We start from the raw sequence: 11,949 nt of genomic DNA on the forward strand, positions 1-11,949 counted from the left end.
TCTTTACTCACAACATTAGTAGGCTTAGTAATCTTAGACAAGTCTCTGACTACAAAAGTGCTACTAACCTTCACAATATTATTAAAGTTTATGTGATAGAATCTTCTATACCACAACCAACTATTATCCACTTTAGCTAACAAACATTTCATTTCAGTAGGATTCAATTGAAATACAATACCTCTAGATCTAGTACCAGTTTCAATCATCTTACCATCTTTGTCTTTGATAATGTAGGTCTTCTCAGTGAACTGCAATAGATAACCCTTTTGCACCAACATCTTTTTCTCTTCTTACAAGAAGGTTCATTCCTTCCTCAATCTTCTTGTCTTCATTAGATCTACTACTACCAACAAAATCTCCACGTGTACTTGTACTCCTTGTCAGATTAGGTCTAATGATTAGGGCACTGAAAGTTGTTTTGACACTTGCTAGATCTCCAGATTGTCTCAGATCTACTTCTGCTGATTTTGATCTTCTAGGCAACATTTTCTTTGTGAAATCCTTAGTGCAAGGCATTACTAGCTGAATCATCTGAGCTACTAGCTTGAATGGTGGTGTCAAAAATTTCAAGATCTTCCATATAACTTCATCATCTTCCTTGGTTCCACCATGAGACTGAATTCCTACAACAATTTTTGATATTCTGCCAACATAACTTCTTACATATTCATCTACCATCATTTTAGTATTTTGAAATGTACATATCCAATTTTGTAATCTCATTCTTTTTGGATGATCATCACTGTCAAAAGTAGATTCTAATGCTTTCCAAATTTCATAAGATGTTTCAAGTCACTTTACCTGACTATATTAATTCTCTGGAAGAGCTGTTAGAAAAACTTCTCTTTCTCTCATGTTACACATGAATAGATCTCTTTCTTCTTCATTGCAACCTTCTACCTTTTCTTCTTCAATGATTTTCTTCTTACTCTTTGTCAAGATCTAATATCCTAGGCGCATGCACAACAAATGAGTCTTCATCTTCTCCTTCTAACTATTATAGTTGGCCCCATCAATCTATCCTTTCTGAAAAGATTTTCCATCAATCTCCCAAAGATGTTAAGCTTATCCTTCAAGGACCTAATGCTCTGATACCAATTGTTAGAATATATAGTCCACTGATATAATTGAAAGAGGGGAGAAGGGGAGGGGGGTGAATTAGTTATCCAACTATTATCACAATTATCAACCAAAAAAACTTAACCATATGAGTAACATAAATTGAAACTACATCAAGATACTTATACACAATAACACTAGATATGTTAACTAGGGAAACCCTTGATAAGAGGGAAAAACATCGGTGGGGATGGTACCCACAAGATGATGTACCAATATAAATATTCCTTGTTAGAGGATGGACCCTATTAGGAATCTATAAATACATTCAATACATATGAGTTCTTGTTAGGAGACTTTGAATTAATGTTAGGAGATTCCAACCCTATTATGAGTTGTGGAAGATAGCTGAACCCACTACCTAAACAACTTCAAGGGAAAGACTAATAAACCCACTGTCCAAATGATCTCTGTATTATTCCTTGCAGAATAATAGAATTATACTATATTGTTCCTTCCTCTTTCTCTATCCTATCAACCAGACCACTGCTCCTTCTGATTTTGTAACTAGATCACAAATCTTGCATCCAATGATCCCTTGGTACATGCATTCAGTAAGCACTCTTCTTCTTTTCATACTTCACACTTCATACAATGATCACAACACTTTGATAGACACTACAATCAAGGAAAACATCTTTCCTTTATATCATATTTTCATAATAATTCCTTGACCAGCCTCAAGGCTTTTCCAATTAATTATAATAAGATAATTAATTAATTACAATTATAATAGCACTATTGGCTCATAGTCTATACAAAACTTCACACATGTGATACAAAGGCTTCCACACTCACTAATGTCATCAATTGATTATCCTCTATCACTCCTTGACTGCGAATCTCTTCATTACATCTCAAGTGTAAGATAGCCAAAAAACATCAGGAACTGCTTTCCCAATACTCTATCTCTGAACTGCCCTTTGTAAATTAGGTACAACTTTTGCACATCTTCAACTTAGACTCTCTGTACTTGACCACATCATCAAGACACTATGTCGAACATGTCCATAACTATGCATCACCAAAAAATTAAACCATTTGCCATACCATCAAGATCTCTGTCTTCTACTCAACCAGTCTTTACAGAAACCACGCTATGTTGACATTAATGACAAACACAGTCATGAATGCAACATGTCAGTACTCTCCAATGCTCAAGATACTCCCTAATGTAGTATCATCAACATTCATGCTAATAGAAAGTCCCCCCTCTTGAAGATAAAACTAGAGCTATGGATCAAATGGTGAAGGACATGCATAAAAGTATTGATATTTTGGACAATAGAGTTGAGGGCACTGAGAATGTTTTGAAGAAGATTTTTGATCAGAGCTGCTCCATTTTGAAAGGTATTGCTAATAATATCAAGGTTCTATTGGATAAGATGGAGCAGGGGAGAAAGAACTAGGGAACAAAGGAAATGAAGGAGGACCAAGGCCGTAGCAGACGCACATGGGAAAATTTGAAGAAGACTGAGGCCATGGATGATAAAGAGATCAACGAGTTGAGGGCTTCTGCTATGAACATGAACATTCTGGCTAATTAGGATGCTGACCTGCTAAAGACCTTATAGCTGTCTCGTTTCAGTCTTTCTGCTATATTTATCTTCTGACTATTTTTTAGGGCTCTATATTATGGCTTGTTTATCTTTTTGGTGTCAATGCGCAATTTCTCTTAGTCTTTTCTCATTCCATTGTAAAAGGTTTTAGGTCATTTCAAAACCTATTTTTACTTAATCAAAACAAGAGATCCTTAGATTCAATCATGAAGTCTCTGCACAAACCTTTCAATGTTTTTTTCCTTATCATAGCTAAACATCAAACAAGATCTCTAAAATATAATCACAACCCAAGCCGTAGCAAAAATCTCATAGAAAATGTGAATATTATCATGGTGGCGGTGCCTTAAATAGGGTTTCAAAATTATTCAAAAGTATAGCAAAACAAAGTGAAAGACCTTCTACACTTTCTCTTGATAATTCCTTAACCACATTTCAAGTTGTTTGAAATCTTCCATAAAAATAAGACAAGTGGATTATTCATGGCCAAGTTAAATGCCAACACAAGTTAAGTGACTTGACTCAAGTTATGCTCAATGACCATGTTTATCATATCCTCCATTGATTACTTTGCAGAACCAATTATAATATTTAAAGTTTGACTTTTCAAATGAAAATCAACATAACCCTTTCCAAATTTTTTTTGCATCAAGGACAACATAGTCTTTTGGAAATAAAAAAATTTAGTGGGTGAATTGTAGGACAAGGAGCAAGACAAAGCCAATTGCCTTTAATGACACTCATTGCTTAAAACACATTAATATAATTAACGCATTGTAGTCTTGGACGATTCGATGAATGGGGAAATAGATTGCTAACCCTACAACTGGTGACTTGTAGTCAAGATATTCCATTAATAAATTGTAGATTGATGGGAAGCTAAAATAGGGCCATCGAGTTTCCTACACATCTTAAAATCTTAACAACCATGTTGGCATCCTTGGTGTATTTGTCCCCAAATCTATGTAAACCCAACTAAGGAAAGTATTGTGAGAGAAGAGGATTATAGCCATGAGAATGTTGAGGTTCGAATAGCTTACATCATCTTGCATGTCTTCCTCAAGTTATCATAATACTTGGGAGTAATATCAAACCCACTAGATGCAAAAACATTGGTGACATCAACAAAGCCATGAGCATATCAAAACAACCCAGTTCCTCGAATAATAGAAAAATCTCTCATGGAAAGAAACAAACTACCCGATCCTTGCACTTGAAGGCTACTACCATTGTATTGTCCCATCCCAAAACACAACAGAAATCTCCTTCATGGTCTTCCATGCCCTTTGCCACAAGATGCATTGTTGGTGGTAAAAGTTAACTCATCTAGAAGTTTTGATTATAACTTGAATCATCAACCTCTAGAAAGAAGATGTTGTCTTTGTAAATGTCATCACAAAATGAGAAGACAACGACAATTCAGAGGAGGGACAATTTTAAACATTGATATAAAAAATCCAAAGACCAATTAGATTTCTATGGTTGTCCACTCCTCCAGGAAAAGAGACCTAGTAACCGACAAGGGGTCTAATAATCATCATAGTGTTATCATAGATGTACCCCCAATAGGCTATCACACATGTACTAATAATCAATCATTTAAAATTTTTTTTGGATTGTGATTGATCCATTTCATGTGCACCACTACTAGGACATTTCATAATGACTACTGGGACATTTTACCACAAGCACTGATACTTTTTGGTATTTTTACTGAGTGACTATTGGGGGGTGAGCATAACAAGTATCAGATGAGTGTTTTAAAATGACATTTTTCGACCACTTTGAACTCCATAGCCTCTACAGAAAGATCCGTAAATGCCCAAACATCGAAACCTTAGCTTTAAGCTCTTGAGTCACCTACAGAGGTACACCAAAAATTGGCATAATTCGACTTACAGTTTAGAAGATCGAGATGTGTAAAGTTAGCCTTGATGGCTACTAGGACATTTCCCCTAGTAGGTTATGAATCATTGATTTTTAATTTCAGCTCACCCTTCACAAATAAGGAAGCACATTCAACTTAACAAAATAAAAACTATACTTTGAAATTATTAATAAATATATCTTTTAATTATTGCCAAAAAAAACTAATGAAAAAAACTAATTTATCAATTAATAAGTAGGATATATTTTCCACAACAAATCAAATAGTGATATTGCTATCATGATTCAATTATGTGTGTTATAAGCAAACTCATTGACCCATGTTTCATGAGGTTCACAACAACCCATATCTCATGAGAATGAATGAAACACTTAGCACTCATCACATCTAGGTTAAGCATGAGGCTTCCTTTTAGCTCACCCATCTCAGCACTACTTCAGCTCAAGTACACATAACCACAAAAGTTTTCTCCAAGATTAAGCCTACTTTGCTTGCAACTTCATTTACAAAACCTTCATCAATTGTGCTTATGAACCATTCATTATAAATCCCCTTAAGCTCATTGATTGATAAATTAGATCTATTTTCCATAACAAGACAAAGTGGGATATTGCTACAATGATTCAACAATAGAATTTTTTGAGTCAAACTCATTGAAATGTGTTTCATCTCTCATTCAAGAGGAGCTTAACTTTAGAAACTCTTTCATTATCACTAAATTACTGAGAATTTTATAACAGCATAATATTTAAACTTCTATATTAGTAATAAGAATATTTCTCAATTATCCACTGAAAAAAATCACTAAGAATAATTAATACATTAACCATTATTTCTAAAATACATTTTTGACTGTCTGGCCTGGATCGATATCAGCCCAACCTATAACAGGGTGCTTTCATGATGCTATTACAGTCAACGGGGTTCATTTTTGCAACAGATCTAAATGATAAGTGATCTCCTATGCCTCACAAAGGCCTGTCATCTTCTTCTGACCAGCATATCAGATATAAATTTAATGGGCAAACAACTTAACATCGTCAATGACCGGACCACAGAGTGAACTCATATCGTCATTCCTCACATGATAAAATGTACTGTAGAACACCACGCTAGTTTTTGCAGAAACTGCTTTGAAGGCGAGTTGGGCACTTTTGAAGCCTCCGGTGCCCTTCGATTCGTAGGGCACTTTCACAGTCTCTTTAGCTGCGAAAGCCTCGACAATCATGGATCCACTGCAAGTATTGCTTGCGTCTCCAACCATAAAGCTCAGCACATAACTTTTCCCCACAATTGTCGGCACAGTCTGGGAAATGGAGCTCTCTTTGCCCGCCAGGAGTTCCACGGCTCTTTTGCCCCCTGGTACAGAGTAATGCAGAGCATCGATGAATTTGACAGACTTGAGAGAGTCGATTATCCAGCCCGGCAGAGGTGAATTGTCGTCGTCGATGTTGGGAGGCAGGAGAACGCCCATGGAAGATTTGTGGAACACAAGAGGTCCTTCTTCAAAATCTCCATTCATTATCAAATTTCCTGCAATGCATCCAAATTAGTTGGTTTTAGGACATTTACCAAGACCTAGAATTAAAAATGGAAAGTTTCTGGATCATCAGGGTTTCACATCATACTCTATAATCTATCAATTAGAGTCTATAATCCATCAATTAGGGTTTACAGTGTGCTTCTGAATCATTGAGGTTTCACATCATACTCTACAATCCATCAATTAGGATTTACAGCGCGCTTCTGGACCATTAGGGTTTCACATCATATCGTATAATCCATCAATTAGGGTGTATATAATCCGTCTGTCAGGGTTTATAGTGTGCTTCTGGATCATTAGAGTTTCACATCATACTCTATAATGTATCAGTTAGGGTTAACAGTGTTTATGGCGTTTTACCTTTAAGACGTCGCGGCATTTTGAGCTCCTTAATGGCGACTGCATCGATGAGAGGGCCACAGGCGGGATCATCCTCCACGCCCGGGTTGTGAAAAATGATTTGAGCCACGGTGGAAGCCGCCTGAAAACCCCAAGCGTAGGAATCCCAGCCATTGCTGCTATACAATGTCTGCATTGGCAGTTGCCCTGCCTCCGGTGGAACAGAGACATTCAAAGCCTCCTGCTGGGCGCAGGTTCGAGCCACACTAAATGTGAGAGAGTAGAAGGATCCCTTTTTCACCTCCACCTTCTGGCTTATGCGTGCCTCGTTGCCCAGCCTTGCAGCATGACTCCCTTGCGGGACTACTACCAACATATCGCCCTGCTGGTGCCCGCTTGTTATGTATTCGACAAAGCCCTCTATTTGCCAAAAGGGCAGCGAGTTCGATCCCTTGATCTCTGTTCCCTTTAACAGGGATGGCTTTGGAGCGAACTCAAAGTTCCCATTCTTCAGCAAACCTGTTCATCATACACAGCCACAATCCTTGTTGGTTATTTTTTCAAATCCAAGCTTGAGATTTGAGAAAAATTAGAGTACGAAAGAGCCTATTTGGCCAGTGTATTATGATGAATGTACAGGCATTGCTGATTTTTCCTGGATTATATGTATGACAAATCATTTTGATCATTCTTCATGATCTCTTATCAGAATAAGATTTGTATTATGATTTTCCAATCATACTTCTTGATCTTTTATGAATACGAGTTCAAATTGCATCAATTTCTCATTATGAGATACCTGACCTCTATTTATCATTGCTCACTTTTACAATTTCTTACATTATTGTATTCAGATATCATAAAATATGGTTTGAAACATTGGTTTACAAAATAATGCAATACAATTCAAGTTAAGAAACAAAATCTTTAAACGTTGATGCTCGCCATTTTTAAGATATAAAGCACAAAACAATTGAGTCATCTTCCACACAGAGCTTCCCTGATAACTTCTACTTCAGTCCATTGGGTAAACTGATTGGAATATGCAAATCATTGTATTTCATATCAAATGTACAAATGTACAGACAAGCTTGTATGCTTGTGGATTAAACTGTGTAATTTATCTGCATTAATGTTGATGCATATAAATAACACTTATACACAATTTAATCCATGAACACAACAAGTTAATCATGATGAACTGTGAAAACTTGATTTCTTTGATTAACTATACGGACTGTTTATGAACAGTTAAAACACACAAAACAATTTACAGTATGATCGTTTTATTCTAGACTAGACTTTTTTCTTTAAATTATTATTTCCAATCGTATTTAGATGGGCATAATAGTATGGAAAATTGCAGTGTACCCAATCCCCTATTATGAAATCTATTTATCTCTATTCAGTATCTCCCACCTCTATAGTAATTTTCCACATTGTTGTACTCAAAATTCTCAAAACATGATGCAAAATGGTAATTTTTAAAATACCATCTAACACAATTCACTTGAAAAACAATTGACCATCATATCTAAACATCCTCACCATTTTTAATAGGAGCTGCTGCGGCAATGCAACATAGATAGACTAGATGTGAAGCGAAAAACAGATGTTTCATCTTGCACACAGAGCTTCCCAGATAACTTCCACTTGAATGAATTCAACCAACTGCAAACTGATTGGAATATGCAGATCATTGAACTTCAGCGGCCTTTTATACAAATTCATAACCATTAAAATAATCTTGGAAAAGGGGCAGAAAGAAATTTCCAAGCGATCACGCCCTAGATTGACAGAACGTGGCTTCAAATGAAACCTAATTGTATACTTTAATCATCGGGACTTGACCATCCAGTGATTTTCTGCGTGACATAGCATTAAATATGTTATTATGGTTTCAATAACGCCTTTCAATCTATGCTGCATCCAGACAAGTCACATGCCTAAACTCTAATTTAAGCAAAGACAACTGAAATGGTCGACTGCCTGAGTATGGAGAGTTCATGTGCAGAGACAATTGTGATACAGCCCCCACGAGGTTCAATGGTTGGTAACTAATTTTCTATTGTGGAAGGAACATGGATGATGATATCACCCGCAGGTTTTAAAGCCCAGCTGGCAACAGCATCATTGCGCCAGATTCTCCGGTCTTTTGATATATTTTTACAACCCATTCAGTCATAATTTTGGCTTCCTCGAAATTCACATACAGAAGAAAAGAAATGCCCAATGCAGCAAAAATAGGAGGTATTTCTTTTGTTTGTTTGAAGTTGCAGCAGCTCCAATGGAAATTTATATTCTTTTTTATGGTAGTTTAGATATAATTGGTATACTCTATATGGACTTGGACAACCTTTGAAATGAGCGAGCATGTTCATGGAGATAATAGTTTTATGTTTTGTTTGTATCGGATTCTCTTGCAGTCAAGATTGAGATTTTCGAGGGTATAAGAAAATATGAATTAGGGAAAAGACAGAAGAAAAAATATTGAAAAAGGCAGATACACCAAAATGAACAACAATGATAGTTTGAAGGAAAACATTTTTTAATGTTAATTTATATTAATTAAGAAATTGTTAAAACAATTGGTATGTCTAACATAAATTAAATCAAATAATAGTTGGATATGATAAAATGCGTGAAATAATGTTATTTTAAGAAATTTCAAATTCAAAGAGATACGAAGGATTAACTTTTACAAGAAAATATCAAGAGGAACGAGTGAATATGGAGAATCTTGGAATGTTGTGGGAATGGTGTATATGTCGGGGTAATTGATGCGATAGGGCCGAAAGTGGATGCTTTGATCTTGTTGATTGTGGGCACAAGGAAGAGGATGCACACTTTTTAATGGTGGGTTAGGGCTTGACTCTACATTCTCAAAACCTCCTGTTTTTTAGAGCTTTGTGTAATCACAGTCGCCCGTGGCTATACAGCCACGAAAATGCACTTCCTTTACATTGCTTTTTCTAACTTTTTAAAAAATTAACTAAGTCCTCTCCTTCGTATGAAAGTGCATTTTCGTGGCTGTATAGGCGTTCAAATATGCTGCCAAGAAAGTGATTTGAGGGTCCTCATTTAAGTTATATCAGAGTTATATGCTATAATTTTTTTAATTCTAATCTCTGTTTTGAAGGCGTATATGCAGATCAAACAATACTGAATATTCTATGTTGATTATAATAAATAATAATAATTAGAAATGTATGTCTAGGCAAGAGCTTACAACACAACAATAACTTGTGAGTCTCTCATGTGGGAGGTCTTGGATTCGAATTTGCTTAACACATAAAAATAATCAATTACAATTAATAATGATAATTAATCTAGGCTTCCGTCGTTTACCGAGATATATATATATATATATTAGAAATGCATGTCAATACCAATTTACTATGAGTCAATATAGATCTGCTATGATCTCAATAACGATATTAAATTGATATGTAATGACAATGTTACTTCCTTTGAATTAGTCTTGAAGTGCAACATTACTACAATTTGATTATGCCTCAATATTAAATTGAGGCTAAGTACTTTTGTTGAGATAAGTATCGTCGATGTATCTTGGTTATGCACTTATTGATTACGACATATTCCGAGAATGAGAAAAACCTCCATATCTATATTATTGAGGGGCCATGTCTCCCATACAAACATGGCTCTACTCGTACCATATGGACAACTTAAACATCACAAATTAAGGTTCATTTCTAAGCTAAAACTACTAAATAGTCAAAGTTGACTTATTTTTTTCAAGCTTAATTTCTTCCTTAGTGTGTGATGTTTAAGGGTGGCCGTACCATATGGTCTTTCATAGATTCATGTCTCTATGTGAGACATACTTTGTGTTCCACAATAATACCTATTCATTAACATTAATTATAATTGATATTTATTGCAACCATATACACATTATTATCAATATGATTATCGATTACACACACACACACACACACACATGTCAGGGGGAAATTTGCAAGACTAGAAAGAGAGATCAATACCAAAAGATTTAGCTTAAATCAAATGCTAATAAAGCTAACTCTGCAAAACAACAAAATATAGGCGTGATAATCAACAAATGAAATAAACAAAATTAAAAGAAATTGAATAATGCTTAGCATCTTCTACAGCTTCTCTTTGTTCGTATGATGTGAACACTCAGTTGTGATTCTGACAACACTTAGACTCTGAGCTCTGAAAAATATTATGAAAGAGTACAATTGCTAATGATTGCGATGATAAATTGATAGAGGTTCGATGCAAAACTTTATGATTGAAACCTTGCATAAGTTTGATACAGAATTAAAGGCTATTCGAATTAGTTCTTGGAATTCGACATTAACAAGTGTTCCACACCAGATGTAATTCATACCCCTAGTTTACTTTTCATGTTTTATTGCCGAATTCTTTTAGGCCAACATTATGGTTATGTTTCATGATTAGCGGTACTTGGTTACTTGATTTGATTGGATGTTATTTCATACTCAGTTTAGATATTTGATGAACTACTTGATACTCAGTCATTTCATGTGTTCATGTTTAAATTCTTTCGATGATGATGGTTCGTATGTTCATATAGTGATTTCAATTATTTCATGATGATAGCTAGATGAATAATTTATATGCAGTTTCTATGGATGCTTATTGTTGACAATTGGCTCTATGTAGTGATGTAATTGTTGTCATTAATAATGACACATGATGTACTTGCAGAAAACCTTGGTAATAAGGATACTTAGCTTTTGGTACTCAAAAAAATGGTCTAAGTATGAAATTAGTTTACAACAATACATTGTTTTATATGTAAAATGTTTCTGTTGTCATATTATGACTAGCGAAGATAGATGGAGACAATATACATGTTGATGATGATGTGTATAACCTCGGACATCGGTACAGACAATACGGAAAATAGATATTCATGACTTACCAGTGAAATAGAACAACGAAATTAAAGGAAAACGAATTATTTTGTTTACAAAATATTTACTTGACCAATTAAACCGACATCCTAGATGTTTACTTTAAGTTGGAAAAGTATATTGTGGTCTTAGCCAACCTAGTATCAATTTGTGAAAAGGCATGGTATTTATGCAAAGACATCTTGTGAAGTCATTAGTGATGGGAAGTAATGTGCAATTGTAATATGAGAAGTTATATGTAAACTTTTTGTGAAGTGATATATGCGATTTCATGATCCAAGATCGAGTTGAGGTTAGAGATCAACCAAGAAAGAAGGTACAACATCTATATACTTGAGGACTAATTACTTGTTTGGGTAGTGAGCTCTTCTTATAATTGGAAGTGCATGTTTGGGTAGTGAACTCTTCTTGCATCCACTATACTACAACTCCTAACAGGGTTGTAATCTCCTAACAAAGTTTCAAAGTCTCCTAACAGGGACTCTCTATATTGAATTTGCTCATTGAATCCTAATAGGGTTCATCCTCTAATAAGGAACATATATATCAGTATATTATCTGGTGAGTATC

General features: G+C 35.1%; 1 protein-coding gene across 1 annotated transcript; it reads right to left on the reverse strand.

Annotated features, from left to right (window-relative positions):
- Positions 1-5,361: 5,361 nt before the first annotated feature.
- On the reverse strand, positions 5,362-8,087 carry LOC149547748 (protein DUF642 L-GALACTONO-1,4-LACTONE-RESPONSIVE GENE 2-like). The gene is made up of 3 exons (XM_089791815.1): positions 8,000-8,087; positions 6,473-6,970; positions 5,362-6,102 (listed from the first exon to the last, which is right to left on the reverse strand). Exons 1-3 carry the CDS (start codon positions 8,070-8,072, stop codon positions 5,585-5,587), a joined length of 1,089 nt encoding a protein of 362 aa, XP_089647941.1. The 5' UTR covers positions 8,073-8,087; the 3' UTR covers positions 5,362-5,584.
- Positions 8,088-11,949: the final 3,862 nt, after the last annotated feature.

Source organism: Cupressus sempervirens, chromosome 7 (genome assembly GCF_028749045.1).
Source record: "Cupressus sempervirens isolate cs-2001-9-10 chromosome 7, ASM2874904v1, whole genome shotgun sequence".
Classification (NCBI taxonomy): Eukaryota; Viridiplantae; Streptophyta; class Pinopsida; order Cupressales; family Cupressaceae; genus Cupressus; species Cupressus sempervirens.

Excerpts from the sequence above, each read along its gene's own strand:
- LOC149547748 (XM_089791815.1), bottom strand. The coding sequence starts at position 8,072 with ATGAAACATCTGTTTTTCGCTTCACATCTAGTCTATCTATGTTGCATT. Across the intron at positions 6,971-7,999 it reads AGCAGCTCCTATTAAAAATG|GTTTGCTGAAGAATGGGAAC; the intron begins GTGAGGATGTTT and ends TATGATGAACAG. Across the intron at positions 6,103-6,472 it reads AATGCCGCGACGTCTTAAAG|GAAATTTGATAATGAATGGA; the intron begins GTAAAACGCCAT and ends GATGCATTGCAG.